Here is a 24,265-nt window from a genome sequence, read left to right as displayed (position 1 = left end):
CATTAAGTTGTGGAGTTGGTAAATGACGGAAGGCACAGTACTGATTTGAGTTGGTAGGGTTTTTACACAGATGCCTCTATGGTGCTCACTAAATGTGGGGGTTGTTCTCTGGCAGCCAAGTGTGTTTTTTAGATTGTTCAATCGTGAAAGTAACCTGCACATCAGAGTTAAACTATGCTGTGATCTCTTAGTTCCTTATCCACACAAAAGCAAGAGTGGAATTATTATTATTTTTTAAAACTAATAAAGACTTTTTTAATATACATGTTTCACTGATAAGCAATCAATCCTCAGGCTGCTTCTTCTTCTTCTTTTTACTAACTACAATAGAAACTGGTACTTTTCTGATTTTACTGTACACCTTGCTTCAAGCAAACCATGGGAACAGGGTGAAAAATGCCTGTACCAATACAAATCTAGTCTATTAATACTACATACAATGATGTCTCTTGAAAACACGTTGCCGCAAAAATTTGTTGTCTAATACTGATCTTGAGAGATACAGAACAATGACTGAAGATATAATTTGAAGAACTATTGTTAATGTATAAACTATTGTTTGGTTTTTATCATTCTGGTGTTTGGCTACACTACTACAGGTAGGGTTAATAATTTAATTAATGAGAATTAAAAATTCTTCCTGCATGATTAGGCGCAGCCTCTATATTATTTCATGACTTTTTTTTCTGTAACATTATTTAAAATCATTTCTCTGTTTTTTGAAATGCAGGTTTTTCCTTTAGAACCCTTCGCAATGTATTCAAAGGCACAGCTGTGTGAAAAGCTCTCATCATCATATTTCAGTTACTATTCATTCTGGCAATGGGTTGGAGGATTCAAGTGTTGCACAAAGGGCGACTGCAGTTACTCTGCACATCAAGAAATACATAATGGAGGCAACAAAAGAAACTTGTACCTATGTTGTCTATTGAATGCTAAATCCACATTACTTTTTGTTAGCATATGATGTGAAACTAGACTACTGAGAATTTCAGTTAACTGTTCCATTAGTTACATTTATAAACAATACCCGACTTTCGATTTTAAAAAGTTAGAACATATTAAAAATTTTGTTTGCAACATACTCAGATGATTTAACTGTTGATAAAAGCTACAAGGTGTCACCATCTCAGTCTAATTCAAACTACTTCTGATATAAACAAATAACGACTGAAAACATTTCTTTTAATATGTTTAGAAATTGACTGAGGTTCTCTAGCTGATGGCTTAATATGATAAAGCCACAAACTTTTTAACATAGCCATGGATAACTGATGCACTGTGAACCTATCGCACAGAAACACCGACTATTTCTGGAGCAGCTGTGTGAAAAATTTTTAACCCATAATGATAAAATGATTCTGTCTCTAGCACAGGACTGTGAGTTGTTGTGGGGCTTCTCTTTAAACACAGAGTACCTATCAGAGAACATGAAATAAGAACCACCTACCATTTCTAGTTTCATTTTCTCTAAGCAATCATATTTACAGTAAGAAAGAAAAAAAAATGCAAAACTTAGTAGTTTCTCATAGTAAACTTTTAAAATTGAATGATATTTCTTGACAGTTAAATAATCTTGTTTTCTATACATCCTCTTTCCATCTCTAACAGAATTCTGCATGTGATGTGGCAACTCGAGAAAATTAGATTACCTGCCACAAGCACCAAGAAAGCAAACCATACTCTGACATACAACCAAAATAGCATTCGAAAATTTGAAACTTCGACACGTAAATCCCTAATATACCTTTTGATGAAATGAGAGAAATAAAAATGCCACCCCGTATTGGGTAGAAACCAACGATATCTGAACTTCAACCAGTTCACAGAAAATTGAGCCCGATACTATTGGGATGCTGCATAAGTTTGTAGCATTTTTGCGCAAGTTTAATAAACTCAACAGATACACATAACAGACTTTAGTCATCAATAATACTGTCTCCATTGTTTACAACAGTCTGCCAGTGCTGGGGTAACTTTCAAAATTTGCAACTGTAGAAATAACATCGTTTTGATGTGAAGAAATCATCAAGCTATGTTTGGAGCATATTTTCATTCAGAAGACAGGTTCCTTGAAGGTTGCTCGTACAAAGAGGAAAATATGAAAATTTGAGGGCGCAAGATCAGGTGAATAGGGTGAGAGCAGAATGACTTCCCAGGCCAACTCTTGTATGGGGCTTTATGTCAGTCTAGCAGAATGCAGGCAGGTATTCTCATGGAGCAGCATCACTTCACGCAGTCTTCTTTTCTTGGTCATCATTCTTGGACCGAGTCTCCAAGACATCAAAATTGCTAACAAAAAATTTCAGCATTAGTTGCACCTCGGGGAATCAACTTGTGATATACACCACCTTCACTGTCCAACCAGATACATAACATCATATTACGTGGATACACGCAGGCCTTTGTACTACAAATTCCTGCTTTGTTTGGGCTCAACTATACCTTTCTTTTCCTTATGTTAGCATAAAGACAACATTTCTGGTCATCAATTAACGAGTCAGTTGACGACAAGCAAGCATTCGGCCACCCGCAGATTTTTGTGATTTTGGCTTAGAGGATGCGGTACCCATACATCTAACTTTCGAACCTTCCCCATTGCTTGCAAACATTGCATGATAGTAGAATGATCACAGTGCATCACATTTGCCAGTTCTCAAGTACAGTGCCATGTATCACTGTGGATCTTCTTCAAACCTCTGAGATCTTCCTGAGCCACTTTTGTCAAAAGACTCCTCCTAAAAATTAAAAAACCATTTTATTGCCGTGCTCTGACCGAATGCATTATCCCCACACATGGCATGAATGTTTTTGGTTGCGGCTGCTGCTGTCACCCTTCTACTGAACTCAAAAAGATGATTATGTCAAAAGGTTTAGGTTTCTCCACTTGGCACTCCTATTTTTGACATCCACAGCTTCCCCTCACTATCCCCAAATGACAAAACAGCAATATGTAAACTCAGATGGCAAAAGTTAACAAAAAAACTGATAAATAATACTATAGTAACCAAAATACCAACATGCAAAACAAAAACACTATAAACTAATGCATAAACCTAATATAAAAACGAATATCAACTCACCTTGATAGCATCTTCAAATTTATTAATATCTGTGTTGAACTCAATTGTGGTGGTTACATCTGGTTTTGGCGTGTTATTGATTAAATAAAGCAACTGAGCTCCAACAAGCTTCTTTAGCGACAGAATTTCTACAATATTTCCATGCTCCAAGAGCCGAGAAGTAAATTTGCAAGCATCATTTATTTTTTCCATTGTCTTTTCAATGCTGGGGGGGAAAAAAAAATTAGTTTTCCATATTATAAATATATTTCATTCTTTCAAGTCTCCAACATTACAGAATTGAACTTAAAGGCAGAGTTGCCTCACTCCCTTCACTAACTGGAAAACATTATTATGCATTAATATCACAAGGAACACAGATTTTGAAGTAGAGCTTGTGTAAAATAATTTCAATCATGCACAGAAAACATTCTTGTTCTGAGAAATGGGCATGTCTGCCCTTCTCTCTCTCTCTCTCTCTCTCTCTCTCTCTCTCTCTTGAGACAGACTATTGATTTTCAAAGTCTCTATTCATCAAACTATTAGTTTACAATCATTAGTTAATATGACTGCTTGAGACTTCCTACCGGCACCTTGAAGTTCTGCAAGATAGACATTTGTGTGAAGACCTCAGCAGTCAAACTGCCTTTTCCCTACATTCAGTGTCTGTTCACAAGTGGACCTCCACCTCTACAGCTATCCACTGCCATTCCATTTGCACAGGTAGGGGGCCAAGTTATTTTGTACACACTCTACATATAACATATCATCAGTGAAACACGGCACAGTTTCAACAAAACAGAAGATATGTCCCAAATGTGTTTTAAATTTCAGTGTAGACAAATATATAGCTGATTTGCTCAATCTCACATTAATATGTACAGCAAGAAAGCAAGGCTTTAAAAAAAATTGAGCAACACGCTGCAAAAAAAAAAAAAAAAAAAAAAAAAAAAAAAAGAGGTAGCTTGAATTTACCAAATTGAAATGCTTATAAGTTCCTTAATGCTTTACTTAAAAGGTATTTTAATTAATAAATGTACCTTTACACATCATGCGATATATGTCTCATGGCTCCAGCTCTCTCCTTTTGCTACAAAGCAGACGAGACAGTCTATCTACTAAGAAACAGATTTCATAAATACTACCTGCAACCTTAATATTGCGTGTCATGAATTGATTAAAATGCTTTCTTACAAACTCATTCTTATCATCTCTCCAGTTTACTTCAAGTAACTAGTATGCACATATTTTAATATTCAGTAAATGTACCAAAACATTGGTATTTACACATACAATAACTGTTAGTAACATGTCAAAATTTATCTTTTACACTCACAGTTTTGCATGTCTTTCCACAAACCACCCATCATTTCCTCATCTTTCTCAACGCTAGATTTCAAACCTTTTCAATATTATCCAAATGGGAGAAGTTATTTGTGTTCATAAAGCTTTTGCTGAAAGTGATTTCTTCCCCATTATCACGCTCATATGAATCACTAGACTCAGAAGAAATGGTGTTCCCTCTTCCAAATCACTCACTACTGTTTCAGAAATATATGCAATTATCCAGAATGAAATTTTCATTCTGCAGCGGAGTGTGCACTGATATGGAACTCCCTGGCAAATTAAAACTGTGTGCCAGACCGAGACTCAAACTCAGAACCTTTGCCTTTCACGGGAAAGTGCTCTACGAACTGAGCTGCCCCAGCAAGACTCACGATCCATCCTCACAGCCCTCCTTCCACCAGAACCTCATCTCCTACCTTCCAAACTTTCTTCCAGAGGCACTAGTTTTGCAAGGTTCACAAAAGAGCTTCTGTGAAGGTTGGAAGGTAGGAGACGAGGTACTGCCAAAGTACGGCTGTGACGACAGATCGTGAGTCATGCTTGGGTGGCTCAGTTTGTAGAGCACTTGTCTGATAAAGGCAAACGCCCCGAATTAGTCTTGGTCTGGCACACAGTTTTAAACTGCCAGGAAGTTTTATATGCAATTACATTTATGAAAACCAAAACGAAAGACACAACTGAAAAACAACTCCGATGTTCATAATTCTGCTGCATAATGTTCCTGCAAACAAATAACAGTCATTTGATGCAGCAAAGAGATAATCACATAAGCTACCTCTTTTATGCAACACACTACTCTGACACAACATTCCATTTCTTGAGTAACAAGAGAACTAACAACTGGTGCTACATCTTGCTTGGACAGAATGGAAAAGCTTCTTCATCCTTCCCCCAAAAACAAGACAGTACACGATTTACCAAGCGACCCCGGAATGGGGCTACTTCCAGGACAAAGCTACTGTCTTTCTGCAGTAAATCCCTTTACTGACATGATATGAGACAACTTTCTTTCAAGTACTGTGAAATAACATTTGTTTCCCAATTTTTTACTGTTTTCCTTTGCACATTAAAATTTTCTTGCATTTGGGATGGTTACAGATTATCAGATGCCATGTATTTAGCAGCCTATTCGCTGTCAACAAGTAGGTGCACCTGTGAATTTTTACGTTACTACACGTGTCGGGCATTTTTTACCCAATCAGGTTTTTAAAAAAAAACGACAACAACAACCCGTGAAGGAAATTGCAATATACATGTGTACATCACAACATTAGAGAATTTTAAAGATGTATTTAATGACTTAAGACGTAAGCACTCACTTCTCATAATGACAAAAATAAAATCTCACAAAAACAACATATTCAGGAGTGTTTGTCTTTTATATCTAATCAGAATCGTAACTGATACAGTGGCTACATTATCGTATGCCCGGGGTACTTTTTACCCAGACACTAGAAGACACATCTATAATCAAAAAGACAATGTGTGGAACTGGAGAACTCCCATACTGTTTCAAGGAGGGACTGTTGACTGAAAGGTATGTGGAAGGTTACAGATGTCTATTTATCTAACAATGCTACAGTGGGATAAATTTCACACCAGATGTGTGCTTACGGGTTAAAATTTAGGGTGTAACTACTTTTATGATTTATGTTACTATCCGTGTCAAGGGTACTAGAAGCATTGTATCGCGCATTCTTATATATGATTCCTCAAATTACTTTACCAACTGGTTATTTCTATTGTTTTCTTTTCCTTTCAAAGTGTGTCTAATTCTTAATTACTGTTAAGAGGAGTGGCTGAGCAGTGGAATTATGTAACAGTGGCTCCCCCCCCCCCCTCCCCCCCAACCTTAACTGAAGCACCAGAGAGTGATATAGGCATTCGTATTCAAATACAGATAGAAGTAAACAGGCAGAAAATGGCACTGTGGTCAGCAACGCCTATAAACAACACCATATGTCTGGCACAGCTGTTAGATCAGTTATTGCTGCCAAAATGGCAGTTTATCATGATTTAAATGAGTTTGAACGTGGTGTTACAGCTGGCACATGAGTGATGGGATGCAGCATCTCTGAGGTAGCGATGAAGAGGGAATTTTCCCGTGTGACCATTTCCATGAGTGCACCATGAATACACCCCCCCCCCCCCCCACCCCCACCCCACCCCCCCGCCCCCCAATGACCCATGGACCTTGTGTAAGTGCGACCACAATGGAAGGCTATCTGTTGAGAGGCCAGACAAATGCGTGGTTCCTGAAGAGTTGCAGCAGCCTTTTCAGTAGTTGCAGGGTCAACACTCAGGAAGACTGACTTATCTGGCCCTGTAACATCAGCCAAAACGGCCCTGCTGTGTTGGTACTGCGAACGGTTAAAAGCAAGGGGAAACTACAGCCGTTAATTTTTCCCGAGTACATGCAGCTTTACTGTATGGTTAAATGATGATAGCATCTTCTTGAGTAAAATATTCCAGAGGTAAAAACTCCCCCATTCGGATCTCCGGGCAGGGACTACTCAGGAGGATGTCGTTACCAGGAGAAAGAAAATTGGAGTTCTGTGGATCGGAGTATGGAATGTCAGTTCCCTTAATCAGGCAGGTAGTTTGTAGCCTATCCCCGATGTTATTCAATCTGTGTAGTGAGCAAGCCGTAAAGGAAACAAAAGAAAAGTTTGGAGTAGGAATTAAAATCCATGGAGAAAGAATAAAAAGGGAAATGGATAGGTTAAAGTTATAGTGGGAATTAGTGAAGTTCGGTGGCAGGAGGAACAAGACGTCTGGTCAGGTGAATACAGCGTTATAAATACAAAATCAAATAGGGGTAATGCAGGAGTAGGTTTAATAATGAATAAAAAAAAATAGGTAAACTACTACAAACAGCATAGTGAACGCATTATTTTAGCAAAGATAGACATGAAGCACACGCCTACCACAGTAGTACAACAACCAATTAGCTCAACAGATGATGAAGAAATTGAAGAAATGTTATGATGAGATAAAAGAAATTATTCAGATAGTGAAGGGAGACGAAAATTAAATAGTCATTGGGGACTGGAAAGCGATAGTAGCAAAAGGAAGAGAAGGAAAAGTAGTAAGTGAATATGGAATGGGGTAAGGGATGAAAGACGGAGGCACCTGATAAAATTTTGCACAGAGCATTACTTGATAACAGCTAACATTTGGTTTAAGAATCTTGAAAGAAAGCTGTATATGTGGAAGAGGCGTGGAGACAATGGAAGGTTTCAGATAGATTATATAATGGTAAGACAGAGATTTAGGAACCAGGTTTTAAATTGTAAGACATTTCCAGGGGCAGATGTGGACCCTGACCACAATCTATTGGTTATAAACTGTAGATTAAAACTGAAGAAACTGCAAAAAGGTTGAAATTTAAGGAGATGGGATCTCGATAAACTGACAGAACCAGAGGTTGTACAGAGTTTCAGGGAGAGCATAAGGGAACAATTGACAGGAATGGGGGAAAGAAATACAGTAGAAGAAGAATGGGTAGCTTTGAGGGATGAAGTAGTGAAGGCAGCAGAGGATCAAGTAGGTAAAAAGACGAGGGCTAGTAGAAATCCTTGGGTAACAGAAGAAATATTGAATTTAATTGATGAAAGGAGAAAATATAAAAATGCAGTAAGTGAAACAGGCACAAAGGAATACAAACGTCTCAAAAATGAGATCGACAGGAAGTGCAAAATGGCTAAGCAGGGATGGCTAGAGGACAAATGTAAGGATGTAGAGGCTTATCTCACTAGGGGTAAGAAAGATACTGCCTACAGGAAAATTAAAGACACCTTTGGAGAAAAGAGAACCACTTGCATGAATATCAAAAGCACAGATGGAAACCCAGTTCTAAGCAAAGAAGGGAAAGCAGAAAGATGGAAGGAGTATATGGAGGGTCTATACAAGGGCGATGTACTTGAGGACAGTATTATGGAAATGGAAGAGGACGTAAGTGAAGATGGAATGGGAGATATGATACTGTGTAAAGAATTTGACAGAGTCAGCTATGACAAAAACTCTACCATCTGGTGAGCAAGATGTACGAGACAGGCGAAATACCCTCAGACTTCAAGAAGAATAAAGTAATTCCGATCCCACAGAAAGCAGGTGTTGAAAGGTGTGAAAAATTACCGAACTATCAGTTTAATGAGTCACGGCTGCAAAATACCACATGCATTCTTTACAGAAGAAGAATGGAAAAACTGGTAGAAGCTGACCTTGGGGAAGATCAGTTCGGGTTCCATATAAATGTTGGAACACATGAGGCAATTCTGACCCTACGACTTACCTTAGAAGATAGGTTATGGAAAGGCAAACCTACCAGGTGTAAGGGTATGAAATGAGCGTGAAGATACAAATGTGTCGATAGGGAACATTTGTTGTGAATGAGCCTTAATTATTTTTTGTTCGGTTGGTATGACATCTGTCAAAGATATTTAGTATACATTAAGTCATGGAACAAACAATATCGTATGTTTTCATCGTGTTAACAATGTCGAATTTTGTACCAGAAAGATATGACTTGCGGAAAGCATTAATTTTTTGTTTTCATTTGGGGGGTAAAAAAAAAAAGTGTTGCAGAGTCGCATCGAATGCTTGTCGAGGCCTATGGTGATCATGCTCTATCAGAAGCAACATGCAAAAGATGGTTTCAACAGTTCAGAAATAATGATTTTGATGTAAGAAATGAAGAATGTGGAAGACCACCAAAAAAGTTTGAAGATTCCGAATTGCAAGCAATATTGGATGAAGATGATACTGTGTGTCAGAAGCAAATGGCAGCAATGCTAAATGTTGCACAACAAACAATTTCTGACCGTTTGAAAGCTATGGGAAAGATCCAAAAGTGTGGAAATGGGTGCCACATGAATTGAATGAAAGAGAGATGGAAAACTGAAAAATCATTTGTCAAATTTTGCTTCAAAGACATGAAAGAAAATCAATTTTGCATCGAATTGTTACTCGCCATGAAAAATGGGTTTATTTTAAGAATCCTAAACGGGAAAAATCATGGGTTAATCCGGGACACAACCATCAACATTGACTGCAAAACCAGATCGATTCGGCAAGAAGACAATGCTGTGTGTTTGGTGGGACTAGAAAGGTGTGGTGTATCATGAGCTTCTAAAACCCGGTGAAACTGAATACTATGGACAACAAATGATCAATTTGAACTATGCATTGATCAAAAAAAAGATGAGAATGGGCCAGAAGACATGGCAAAAGAATTTTTTTTACATGACAATGCACCTGCACACAAAGCAAAACTAGTTCAGGATACAATCAAAACACTTGGCTGGGCGCTGCTACCCCACCCGCCGTATTCACCAGACTTGGCCCCTTCCGACTACCATTTGTTTTCATAAATGTGACACTTTGATTCCTACAAAGAAGTCGAAAATTGGGGTGTCTCATTGGTTTGCTTTAAACGACAAATGTTTGTATTGGTGTGGTGTCCACAAATTGCCAGACAGATGGTCAAAATGTATAGAAAGCAATGGTCAGTACATTGAATAACATGTTTTTACTTTTCAATTCAAAATTAGTGTTTCATTTTCGCAAAAAAAACGCTCATTTCATACCGGTACACCTGGTACATTTCTAGCACATGTAGACACAGAGAAAGCTTTTGACAATGTCGACTGGAATACTCTCAAATTGGTGGCAGAGGTCAAATACAGGGAGCGAAAGGCTATTTACAATTTGTACCGAAACCACTTGGCAGTTGTAAGAGTCGAGGGGCACGAAACGGAAGCAGCAGTTGGGAAGCAGCGGTTGGGAAGGAAGTGATACAGGGTTGTAGACTAGCCCCGATGTTATTCGATCTGCGTAGTGAGCAAGCAGTAAAGGAAACAAAAGAAAAGTTTGGAGTAGCAATTAAAACTCAAGACAAGAAATAAAAACTGAGGTTTTTCCGATGACATTGTAATTCGGTCACAGACAGCAATGGACCTGGAAGAGCAGTTGAATGGAATGGAACGGAACGTCTTGAAAGGAGGATATAAGATGAACATCAACAAAAGCAAAATGAGGAGAATGGAATGCAGTCTAATTAAATCAGGTGATGTTGAGGGAATTAGATTAGGAAATGAGATGCTTAAAGTAGTAAATGAGTTTTGCTATTTGAGGAGCAAAATAACTGACAACTGTCGAAGAAGAGAGGATATAAAATGTAGACCAGCAATGGCAAGGAAAGCGTTTCTGAAGAAGAGAAATTTGTTAACATCGAGTATAGATTTAAGTGTCAGGAAGTAGTTTCTGAAAGTATTTCTATGGAATGCAGCCACGTATGGAAGTGAAACATGGGACGATAAATAGTTTAGACAAGAAGAGAATAGAAACTTTCCAAATATTGTGCTACAGAAGAATGTTGAAGATTAGATGGGTGGATCATGTAACTAATGAGGAGGTACTGAATAGAATTGGAGAGAAGAGGAATTTGTGGCACAACTTGACTAGAAGAAGGGATCGGTTGGTAGAACATGTTCCGAGGCATCAAGGGATCACCAACCATGGAGGGTAAAAATCGTAGAGAGAGACCAAGAGATGAATACACTAAGCAGATTCGGAAGGATGTAGGGTGCAGTAGTTACTTGGAGATGAAGAAGCTTGCCCAGGATAGAGCACCATGGAGAGCTGCATCAAACCAGTCTCTGGACCGAAGAACACAAAACACCGTGGATATCAGGAAGACAGTAAATCATCATCCCTGCAGCTGGAAAAAGATCCTGCAAGATCGGCGTCAACAACAACTGACGAGAATCATTCAATGTGACAGAAGCGCAACCCTTCTGCAAACTGCTGCAGATTTCAATGTTGGGCCATCAACTAGAGTCAGTGTGCGAACCATTCAACAAAATATCATCGATATGGGCTTTTTGAGCAGAACGCCCATTCATGTACTCTTGATAACCGCACGACTCAAACTTTACAACTCGCCTGGGCCCGTCAACAGCGACGTTGGACTGTTGATGACTAGAAACATGTTGCCTGGTTGGAAGTCTCATTTCGAATTGTATCGACCGGTTCAACATGTATGGGTATGGAGACAACCTCATGAATCCATGCGCATGTCAGCTGGGGACTTTTCAAGCTGGTGGAGGCTCTGTAATGGTGTGGGGCATGTGTAAGTGGAGCGATGTGGGACCCTTGATACGTCTAGATACGACTGACAGGTTGCACGTATGAAAGCATCCTGTCCAATTGCCTTCACTGATTCATGTCCATTATGCATTCCAATGGTCTTGGGCAATTCCAGCAGGACGATGCGAGACCGCATACGTCCAGTATTGCTACAGAGTGGCTTTGGGAACAATCTTCCAAGTTTAAACACTTCTGCTGGCCACCAAACTGCCCAGACATGAACATTATTGTATCTGAGATGCTTTGCAGTGCACTGTTCAAAAGAGATCTCCACTCCCTCGTACACTTACGGATTTATGCAGGATGCATAGTGTCAGTTCCCTCCAGCACTACTTCAGACATTAGTCGAGTCCATGCCACGTCGTGTTGTGGCACTTCTGTCTGCTCGCAGGAGCCCTACATGATACGTACCAGTTTCTTTGGCTCTTCAATGTAAAAAAACACACAGACAAGAAAAAATTCTTTAACTGATTGTCTAATGACAATTCAGAATGGTGATACTGCATATGTTTGGATGTAAGCTGGATGCGTGGTCAAAGATGTCAGAACCAGAATGATCGAGGGTTTCAGACCCAAATAAGTGAGAATAAGCAGGAAAGGATACGAAGGAAAGGACTAGAGGATTTCCATAGGTAGTACAAGGGCATGTCTTCAGTTAATTTCTTACAAGTAAGAAAAGCCGTCATCACTCTGAAGATTGTTTTGAACAATACAGTGCTTTGCTAGGCATGGTCCTGTTGGAGATGGTATGGCACTGCCTTTTAACTGACTTACCTAGCTAGTTATAGGGGGACCTATAGTTTAACATGAATTCCAAACCACAGACCACAGATTGCTTGGCATTTTTCACATCACTAAACATTGTCAGAGGTGAAAGAGTCATAAGCAGACAGATAAAAATCCTATGTTTGAACACGGATCGAATGCAAAACCTCTGGATTTGTAGTCTGACCTTTACCACTAACAAGGAGAGGTTCCCAGTGGTGCGATCAACTTTTCAACTTCTACACAATGATGTAGGTTAAGGTCTCAGGTATCACACCCTGCAGCCATTCACCCCGTAGGGCCCTCATTTGCAAGTAATTCAAAGAATAATTCACTGAACACTTCACGCATAGCCCTCCTTACACTTACTTTGACATTGTTTAGCCTCTGTTTGTCTGAGAGGTTTTGGCTGCATTTAAACTTGCAGTTCGTCATAAGTCGCTGTCGGTCCATTATGGCCGGGGGACATCGGCTGGTACATACTTTTCAATTCAATAAACTTCACCGAGTGTGCTCCCTGCCGCCGTAGGATAAGCAGCTGCAGCAGCAAGTTGTATACCCCTAGCTTACTTATTTGTTACATAGTTTAATTCTTAATTTCTTTGCGTGTTTTTGGGTACTTGCATTGTTTAATTCATAAATTTCGGGCGTATTATAGTATTTGAGAGTTGTAGCATCGCACTTTAGTGTTTACTTCGTAGATTCTTACATAAATTGCGTGTGAGTTTCGTATAGGAGGTGTAATTTCGAGTCTCAGTTACTGTAATCGTAAATTCAGGCAGATTGTACCGCAGTCGTTAAGCATTTGTACAGGTTAGTTAATACATTCTTTGCGTGTTTCCCTTGCGTTATCTAGGCACTGACTCGTGTTTCAGTAGCTGTTGTTCAACATCGATTAGAATGGACAGGGACTGTGATTGCTGTGTTCGGATGAGGGCTGAGTTGGCATCCCTTCGCTCACAGCTGCAAGCGGCGCTGACTTCGGTTGCGCAGCTTGAGGCTGTTGCCAATGGGCACCACTGTGGAGAGCCGGACTTGGGTATCACGGGGATATCAACCTCGTCCCGTCTGTCCCCAGATCGGTCTGCCACTGTGGTTGCCCCGGTTGCTGCCCGCAGTGGGGCTGAACCCTCGCCGCCTGTGGTTGATTGGGAGGTCGTTCCAAGGCGTGGCAGGCAGCGAAAGACGTCCCCGGAGGCTGATCAGAAAGCCTCCCCGGTGCGTCTGACAAACAGGTTTCAGGCACTGTCTCTGGCTGAGCCAGATGCAGATGCCTGCCCTGTTTCAGAGGATGAGTCTCAGTCTTCAAGGTCTGGGCAATCACAGAGAGTGGGCTTATTGGTAGTTGGGAGCTCCAATGTTAGGCGCGTAATGGGGCCCCTTAGGGATATGGCGGCTAAGGAGGGGAAGAAATACAGTGTGCACTCCGTGTGCATTCCGGGTGGAGACATCCCTGATGTGGAAAGGGTCCTTCCGGATGCCATGAAGGGCACAGGGTGCAGCCAGCTGCAGGTGGTGGCACATGTCTTGTGTCGCTTTGGATCTGAGGAAATTCTCTCTGGATTCCAGCAGCTATCTGATTTGGTGAAGGCTGCCGGTCTTGCTTACGAGATGAAGGCAGAGCTCACCATCTGCAGCATAGTTGACACAACCGACTGCGGACCATTGGTGCAGAGCCGGGTGGAGGGTCTTTGCGACTGTGTTGGCTGCAGATTCCTTGACTTGTGCCATAGGATGGTGGGGTTTCGGGTTCCGCCGAATAGGTCAGGAGTTCACTACACTCAGCTGGCGGCTACACGGGTAGCGGAGGCTGTGTGGCGTGGACTGGGCGGTTTTTTTAGGTTAGAAGGCCTCGGGAAAGTACGGGGTGGGCTGCAATCTCAAAGGGTGCATGGCAAATACAGGACGTTCTTGGATCAAGGAACAATCGGAATTCTAGTTGTAAATTGTTGTAGTTGTGCTGGGAAAGTCCCTGAGCTTCAAGTGCTAATAGAAAGCACAGAAGCTGGAATCGTTATAGGAACAGAAAGCTGGCTAAAGCCTGAAATAAGTTCTGCAGAAATTTTTACGAAGTCTCAGACGGTGTTCAGGAAAGATAGATTAGGCAGAATTGGTGGTGGAGTATTTGCGTCTGTCAGTTTTCCGAAATTCCTTCACCAGGGAAGACGAATGGAATATTCCAGAATCTGAAACATGAACAGCCGCTAGCATGAGTTTCTTAGAAGTAGATACCTTAGGGGTTGCGAAGCAACTCAAATCGCTTGATACGGGCAAGTCTTCAGGGCCAGATTGTATACCGATTAGGTTCCTTTCAGATTACGCTGATACAATAGCTCCCTACTTAGCAATCATACACAACCGCTCGCTCACCAATAGATCTGTACCTACAGATTGGAGAATTGCGCAGGTCGCACCAGAGTTTAAGAAGGGTAGTAGGAGTAATCCATCGAACTACAGACCTGTATCATTGACGTCTGTTTGCAGTAGGGTTTTGGAGCATATACTGTATTCAAACATTATGAATTACCTCGAAGGGAACGATCCATTGATACGCAATCAGCATGGTTTCAGAAAACATCGTTCTTGTGCAACGCAGCTAGCTCTTTATTCGCACGAAGTTATGGCCGCTATCGACAGGGGATCTCAAGTTGATTCCGTATTTCTAGATTTCCGGAAAGCTTTTTACACCGTTCCTCACAAGCGACTTCTAATCAAGTTGCGGGCCTATGGGGTATCGTCTCAGTTGTGCAACTGGATTCGTGATTTACTGTCAGGAAGGTCGCAGTTCGTAGTAATAGACGGCAAATCATCGAGTAAAACTGAAGTGATATCAGGTGTTCCCCAGGGAAGCGTCTTGGGACCTCTGCTGTTCCTGATCTATATAAATGACCTGGGTGACAATCTGAGCAGTTCTCTTAGGTTGTTCGCAGATGATGCTGTAATTTACCATCTAATAAGGTCATACGAAGACCAGTACCAGTTGCAAAGCGATTTAGAAAAGATTGCTGTATCGTGTGGCAGGTGGCAGTTGACGCTAAATAATGAAAAGTGTGAGGTGATCCACATGAGTTCCAAAAGAAATCCGTTGGAATTTGATTATTCGATAAATAGTACAATTCTCAAGGCTGTCAATTCAACTAAGTACCTGGGTGTTAAAATTACAAACAACTTCAGTTGGAAAGACCACATAGATAATATTGCGGGGAAGGCGAGCCAAAGGTTGCGTTTCATCGGCAGGACACTTAGAAGATGCAACAAGTCCACTAAAGAGACAGCTTACACTACACTCATTCGTCCTCTGTTAGAATATTGCTGCATGGTGTGGGATCCTTACCAGGTGGGATTGACGGAGGACATCGAAAGGGTGCAAAAAAGGGCAACTCGTTTCGTATTATCACATAATAGGGGAGAGAGTGTGGCAGATATGATACGCGAGTTGGGATGAAAGTCATTAAAGCAAGGACGTTTTTTGTCGCGGCGAGATCTATTTACGAAATTTCAGTCACCAACTTTCTCTTCCGAATGCGAAAATATTTTGTTGAGCCCAACCTACATAGGTAGGAATGATCATCAAAATAAAATAAGAGAAATCAGAGCTCGAACAGAAAGGTTTAGGTGTTAGTTTTTCCCGCTTGCTGTTTGGGAGTGGAATGGTAGAGAGATAGTATGATTGTGGTTCGATGAACCCTCTGCCAAGCACTTAAATGTGAATTGCAGAGTAATCATGTAGATGTAGATGTAGACATTCGAATCAGTCTCCAACTGTAGAAAAAAAAGTTCTCAACCATATCGAGATAAGTGCTTCCTGTAGCAATGTTCTCGACAAAGCAAAATGGAGCATATACCTTTACCTGTGAAACTGCACAGAACACATTACATTCTGGAGAGTGTCTCACATGTTGTACAACTTCATGTGGTTGTTCCAAACCCCATATTCTCATATTACGACGTTTCACCTTTTCATTTAAGTGGAATGTTGCCTCATCACTAAACATTAAGCATGGAAGAAAACTATCATCCTCCATCTTCCCACGAATGAAATTACAGACCTCCACACATTGTTGTTTGCCATCTTCACGAAGAGCTTGCAGTAGTTGAATTTTGTATGGTTTCATGTGTTAGTGTCGACGCAACACATGCCAGATGGACACCAGGGGCATGTTGAGGTGTCGAGCTGCATGGCAAACGTATTTCTGTGGACTCCTTGCAAAACTATGGCGGATGCGTTTGACGTCTATGTCAGACACTTGGGACGGCCAGCAATTTGCCTTTACGCAAACAACCTGTTTCTCTGAATTGTTCATGCCATCATCTAATGCCCTGTGCTGTAGGAGTATCCACAACATACCGAGTACGAAAGTCACGCTGAACAGTTATTACTGACTTGCACTGTGCAAAACGTAGAACAAAAAACCACTTCAGTTGTCCTGATACCATTTTTACTAGAACTGATGTGGGTGCACACTGCTGCTACCTAGTGGGAACAATGTAAACTTGAGTGTTTGCTCTTTCCAACAGTATGTTGTTGAGGCACATGTCTCAAATAACGTAACGGTTTGAATTTTTTTATTTTAATCACATGATTCTTTTTCATGTGCCCTGTGTAATAACTTTACAATTTAATCTAAGGCTGCCACTGACTAATCACACACACACACACACACACACACACACACACACACTGAGTCACAATGCCTGCTTGTAAAAACCAGAAAAAAAAATAAAAATCTTAGTAAATTCTTGTGATTCTTCAATAGTTGAAAAACAATATTGTCAACAAGTAACTTCTGACTTCACAAACATCTAACATTTGGAAACTACACCTCCACCCCACAGGGCCAATATACTGCCTACACCAAGGTGGGCTGCTTGATCAACATATCTGACAAGCTCCAAGCAGATCGCAAATTGTTTCAACATTGAAGCCTTTCAGAACAATTGGATTTTGACCCCAATGCCAACATTCCCACCGATCACTTCTTTTCTCGAGAAAAAGAGCTACTCTGATAAACATTTAAATCCTGGCACAAATACTTCCATTGTATTTTTCCCACTTTTAAATTTCTTGAGGAGTAGTATGCGTAGCCCCTGAAAACTCTTAAGTTCCAGAGCCAAACAGTTCCCAGCTGCATACAAACGTGAGCACTGCTGGCTCATAGAACCTGGAATTCTCTTACAGAAAATCCAACATATAATGGCCCTTGCATTGCTGATGGTTAAGCTAAGACTACTGCCTACCTTCTCAGAGACTAGAATGTAAAATTACTGTCACAGTTACAAAAGAAATTGGGGAACTATTCTCCCAAACACTTATCCCTGCAAAATCTGAAATGATATGTTACAAATTACCAGTCTATGTACCAATCCTCTGCAAATCTCCCTGCAGTCTGTTGCAATTTTATAACACTGGGCCTATTCTTTATTAATAGTACCATCCATGAATAACCTTACAGACCTGAAACTTTCTCCATTACATCATTTAGAGAGAGCAGAAACATTAATGATAACTCTCCCCTGGGGTATGTCAAGAGCTACTTTCACATCACACACATTCTCTCATTAATAATTATGTGCAGCATCACAGCTGAAAAGCAATTACAAAGCTGGTCCAAGAATCCAGAAGGTCATATTTTTGTGCACTGTGTGATTTTGTGAAACTGTATCTGATACCTAGAAGTTAAAGAATACTATCTCAACCTGCACACCACCACCAATGCCTTCTGAATCTCACAGAGAAAGGAAACCAGTTTCACAAGACCATTTACAGAACCTACATTAACTCCTATAGAGGAAAATATTTGTTTCCATAAAGATTATAATATATAGAAAACATTTTCCACAATTCAAAAGCAGAGAGACATCATACAAGCCTATAGCTGTGCAAATCTGGCTGATAATTCTTGAAAACGAGAATGACGTGTTCCTTTTTCCAATCAGTTGGAAGATTTTGTTGATCTATCATAATCTGCCGCTGAAAGATGAGCAAATGCTTCTCTTTTCTTTTCTTTTCTTTTCTTTTCTTTCCCTTTCCCTTTTCTTTTCAAGTGATGCACATACCCAGTCAAATCGTCTTCCTGCCTCTAGACAGCAATTTCATTCCATTCTCTATTCTCCAATCTTTTATCTCAGTACTATTATCCACAGTGAAACACTTTCGGTAGGCAGAATTCAAAATTTTAACCTCCTCAACGCCATCCTCCAGTTTGGTACAGGTATTACTAAGCCTCATTTTGACAGACACTCCAAGCTGCGTAACTTCTCTTGAAATCATCATTGCAAAACTATTTTAATAAATGGCTGCCTACATGGCAACAATGCTCATTTCAGTTCGGACATTTTATGAGTATCAATGCATCATTTTGTCTTTGAAACGAAAGCTGTTGCAGTTACATTGGTAGTGGCGAAATTGGGGCTTGTCTGTCCGAAATAAGTACAAAAATACACAAGTATAACAATGAAAACAATCAATTTTTGGTAAAAAAGATTCAGTTTTTCAAATTCGTCCAGTGCAGTCCCCAAAAATCAGTCCTTCCTTCTCCTCCCATCTGGTAGTCTCCCCTGACCTGTGGTTCTTGGTGACTTTCCCGAAATCTACCCCTTTTCCGAGACCCCTTAAGTTCTTTTCCTTCACCCCTCTTCCTTCCCCTTCAACCCTTCAGCCTGAAGGAGCCACTGGTTCTGAAAGCTTACCAAATTATAACCTCCTTTTATGTGTGTGTTCTGCTGCCACTTGGTGACTAAATTTTTTATCTATCCAGTTACATTAAAAACACACAAGTGTTTCATTTTGTGACTGGATAAATAGAAAATGTCAGCTCAGGTGCTCAGCAATGAAATTTTTGTATATCACTCCAATAACTACTTCAACAACTAAGAAAAATGTCTGAACAATTTTCACAAATTGTAACATAGTTCAAAGTCCTGTAGTGAAAGAAGATACACTAATGCATGAAGCATTATTGTCAGAATTGAAACAGGAGAACAAGTTTTTTTGGCAAGTGGAGACTTTCATTCCTCATCCTGACAGTACCCATATCACATTATGAAATCAACAATTGCCAAATCTGTTTGGAATAATTATGATTCCACCTATTACAGAAGTTTCTTGTCTCCGACTTTCAGGGATCAAGCATTTCACTTCATATATGTTAAATTTTCTATTTCTAACTGTCCAAAAACCAACAACTTTCTCAGGTCATCTACCTAAAAATACACAACAGACTGCTGTGTGTTGTGAAACCTCGAATGCCCCAAAACCGAATAGTTTCACCAACAACTTTTGCTACTGCAGACCATGCATGCACAGTGACTAATATTAGTTTTAAAACTTACGGTCACAGTTTAGTTCTCTGTGAAAACTAGAACTTCTATATGTATTTCTCCTAAAGCATGTCGTCCCATAAGATTCTCAGGAATGTAAGTACACATCTGTTATCAAAATTCTAGTGTGCTTCAAGAATCTGAGGACAACAAAAAGGCTCAGACATGTGCTGAATGGGCCAACAAGCTAAGTTATAAACTTAGGTATGGTCTTCCTTTCACAACAAATAGCATATGTGCACTCTGGTTGGCCCACAATGTCAAACAATACAAGAGGAAAACTACCTTTCCTCTGAGCTGCACTATTTGTTTGGCATGAAAAGGAAATTGGTATATTAAACTCAAATAGGAACTCCCCAGTTTTTTGCATATCTGATTCTACGCCAAAAAGTACCTGGGGCCTGCCCAAAACACTTTTTTCAATTTGTGGCAGATGGCACTGTAATTAACAAAATTAAGTTATTCCAGTTTTTACATTTAAAAACCGACTCATTTGATTCTACATTGCTTTACATTTTTGATTAAAATATAATGTATAATCGATGTTTTGTTAATATCATTGTACCTTCTAATATAGGTAATGAACAAATGAAAATTTTCAAAACCACTTGCTGGATCCTTAATTTTTAAAAATTATAAAGATGGGAACTTTTTGATCTTAACAGTTGATATTATTGGTTAAGATTTAATTTAGTTCTGCAAATTGGATTGCATAGTAAAACTTTTTCACTTAAGACATTTAAAAGTCTTGCAAATAAGCTACTTTTAATGTAACAGTTTTCTGCTCCCTTCGGGTTGATTCTCTTTGAGTCTCCGCATCATCAGGATGATTGATTTCATTGAGTGCCCTCAAATCTCTCTAAGAGGGGGACTGATATCAGTGTGTTCTTCCTTCCAATTGTAGTATCTTTTGCACCGATTACAGCGCCATCTACCATGAATGAAAAAAATTATTTTGGATTAATCCTTGCCGCCTTTTTTTGTGTTGAATGTGAATCTGCAATAAAAATAGGGGAGTTCCCCTTTAAAAATAAAAAGCTGACCCCCATGCAGTGGTGGAACTTTTTTTCATACAATGAAAAGGAAATTGCTATATTAAACTCAAACAGGAACTCCCCATTTTTATTGCATATCTGATTTTACGCCAAAAAGTTTCTAGTTAGACAAGCACCCTGCATCATTCCAGACAAAAAAATATATACAACAATGTGCAGCTTTTGTTTTCTTCCTTGCAGTCAGTTTTAAAAGAGAACAAATTCGTATTTATGGCTTATCAACTTGTGATCAGAATACTACTATGGAATCTGAATCATCCAAAACTTTGTAATACTAGCCACTAGCAAATTATAATTTTGTGAAACACACTCACTGAAGCTACTATCCTCAAAGATTCACCAGCTGGAGAGGTGTCTCTCATACCTCTATGCCAATGATTCCAACAGAGTTACCCATTCACTGTAAGTTACCCATTCACTGTAAGTTACCCATTCGTTGCAACTAACGTCAACTCCCAATGGGTTATTCCATGTAAACGAGGAAACATTATAAAAAATTAATTTTTCTGTGGGAATATTTTCCCCCCGTTACCTGTGTAGGTTGGGCATTGAATTTTGTTGGCAAGATTGATTTTTCCCTCTAAAACCTATTGTTTACTTGTGGGAGCCATTGTTTTGAAGACTATTGTTGAGTTTGTTCATGCAGAAGATTTTATCAGTGTCACGGAAAGGAAAAAAATCATGAAATTTATAATAATTCTTTATGGTTTATATATCACTTTAAAATGCATAACAACTTCTTTTTGATATATTTTTAGAAGCAAAGAATTTACGCATTATAAATACAAAAACATTTATATAACCTAGCCCAAAAGTGTAACATGACTTACCAAATGCCAATTTTTTACGATTTTCACAAAATACATTAAAGTGTAGAAACGTATATGCCATGCTGTCCTTCACATAAGTGTACCTGATAATTTGGTGTCTCAAATAAATTTCATCCTGGAAGCCTTCTCCTGGTATAGGATATTTGATTCACATAACGTGAGTTACCTTTATTTATGTAACATGAGTTACCATAATTTTTGTAGGATTAATTATAATTTTGAGCAGTCAGATTGATTCTGAATTACATACAACACAACTAACGATATATTTCAACATATTTAATGTATCCAGAATGAGATATCATTCTGGAAACATCCCCCAGGCTGTGGCTAAGCCATGTCTCCGCAGTATCCTTTCTTTCAGGAGTGCTAGTTCTGCAAGGTTCGCAGGAGAGCTGTAAAGTTTGGAAGGTAGGAGACGAGATACTGGCAGAAGTAAAGCTGTGAAGGCCGGGCGTGAGTCGTGCTTCGGTAGCTCAGATGGTAGAGCACTTGCCCGCGAAAGGCAAAGGTCCCGAGTTCGAGTCTCGGTCGGACACACAGTTTTAATCTGCCAGGAAGTTCTGTATTTAATGTATATTTATCTCCATATGCCACATAAAATCCCATAGGGACTAGCTATTTCTACTTTACAACAATGTGCAATTTTTGCAGAATGCCTTTAAGTGCAGCTGTAAATATGAGAAGAAGAAGAAGAAGAAGAAGAAGAAGAAATTGAAAGATGACGGCAGATATGAAGAGTATAAAATCAGACACAAGGAAACTATGAAAAAATTCAGGAAAAAGAAGCAGGAATAGGAGAAATTTTTGAGTAAAAGAGAACAAGAAAGGATTGCTGCAGACAGGAAACAGAATGTTAGAGAAAGAGTCGCCAAGTACAGGGAGCGGTTAAAGGAAGCATCTTCAGCTACACCAAGTAGTTCTGCCTCTCCACCATATAAAAAAAATGGTCTTCATTGGGAAAAGCCATATCGAAAGAGAAACGTGTACTTCCAGCATCACCCACAAAACAAAAATGTGTTATTAGAAGGTCGTATCATACATTTGTTGAACCTTTATAAGTAGAAGGAATCTCTAAACAAAAAATAGGTGATGAAATAATAAGTGCAGTGAGAAAATTCTATGAAAGGGATGACATTAGCAGACAGGACCCTGGACGCAAAGACGTTGTGACTGTAAAAGATGAGAAAGATAAGAGTAATTAGCAAGTACGACACTTGATGTTTCCTTTGAAAGAAACCCATGCAATGTTTTGTGAAGAAAATGGCAAAGTGATGGTAAAAGTAAATTCAAAGAATTAAGACCCAAACATGTCATGCTTGCCAATAAACTTCCTCACAACCTGTGTCTCTGCAAATAACACGAGAATTTCATCTGTGCCATTAACTCTCTTCATAGCACAGTATCTCAAATACTTAAGTACACCAGTAACTGGCCAGAATTTTTTGCGTGGTTGGGAAAGTGCATGAAATGTAAAGATTTATTGGCAGCTAAACTTCTTGGTTTATGTACTGGTGTACAAGAGTATGGCGTGAAGTGGTATGTGTGGCAGAAGAGTGTTGGCAGAGTTTTGGAAGTAGAGGAAGAAGGTATATTACAGAATCTTATTGATCATATTCTTACCATGGGACCTAAATTTTTAGAGCACTGCTACTTTAATAGAGAACAATCAAAGAATTATAAGAGTGATAAGGAATCAATGCCTTCTGCAATGCTAACTGCCATGATGCAAATCGATTTTTCTGAAAATTTTACATGTGTAAGTCAAGATGAAATTCAAAGTGCACATTGGCAGCAGAATCAAATTAGTATTGTTTACTGCCATGATTTGGCATTCAGGTACTTCTCACCCCTGGATCACACAAAAAATACTGTCATTCCCTGTATTGATAAACTTCTTGAAAAACTACCAAAACATATTAGGTAAGTTACAATCTGGTCAGATGGTCCTGCTTCCCAGTTTAAAAACAGATATACTCCAGAGGCTATAAAAGTTCTAAGTAAAAGTCATGCCAAAAGAATTACATGGAAGTACTTTGCAACTTCTCATGGGAAGGGGCCAGTGGATGGAATTGGTGGAGCTGTCAAGAGCCAAGTTTGGTCTCATGTGAAAAGCAGGAAATGTGTTGTGAACAATGCAACAGATTTTGTAAAAGCATTCTTGAATTCTTCTTCTAATGCAACTGCAGTTCTTATGGGTGAAGAAGACTTTAGCCAAAGAAGCAAAAACTACATCTCTCGGCCTTAATCAAGAACTGCAGGCCTTTCTTGAACATTTCTAAAATTCATCACTTGGAACTCTATAATAATGAAGTTGTAGGACACACCACTGTATCAGCTGCAGAGGAAAACACTAACAGAACAGAAAATTCACTAAATATACAAGTAGATGACTGGGTGGTGGCAAAATATAACAATTCATATCTTCCTGGTAATGTTACTAAAATTGAAAATGGTGAGTTTAAAGTTGATGTTATGATAAAAGATGGGAAGTTTTAGAAGTGGCCTGAAATTAAAGATGAAATGTACTACACTGAAGACAAGATTGTCAGAAAAGTGAACCCTCCAAGTGTTGTAAATTCCCATGGTTTTTTCAAGTTTGACTGTGATCTGTGGCAATAGAACGTGAGTTACCGTATGTTGCAACGTGAGTTGTGTGTTCATTATGGTTTTAATATTTATTTTATTAAGGATTAAATGTTTGGAACTTTATTAAAAAATTAATAAGATCTTCTGG

At 39.4% G+C, this 24,265-nt stretch overlaps 1 protein-coding gene across 1 annotated transcript in view; it reads right to left on the bottom strand.

Moving 5' to 3' along the window:
- Positions 1-24,265, bottom strand: part of LOC124621812 (B-box type zinc finger protein ncl-1-like) — a 151,022-nt gene that overhangs the window by 59,533 nt on the left and 67,224 nt on the right. Inside the window, exon 7 of the mRNA XM_047147251.1 lies at positions 3,084-3,288. Within this exon, the coding sequence (XP_047003207.1) occupies positions 3,084-3,288 (205 nt within the window). The remainder of the gene's footprint in view (positions 1-3,083; positions 3,289-24,265) is intronic.

This window comes from Schistocerca americana, chromosome 7, assembly GCF_021461395.2.
Source record: "Schistocerca americana isolate TAMUIC-IGC-003095 chromosome 7, iqSchAmer2.1, whole genome shotgun sequence".
Classification (NCBI taxonomy): Eukaryota; Metazoa; Arthropoda; class Insecta; order Orthoptera; family Acrididae; genus Schistocerca; species Schistocerca americana.
This window is presented reverse-complemented; position numbering and strand designations above follow the sequence as displayed.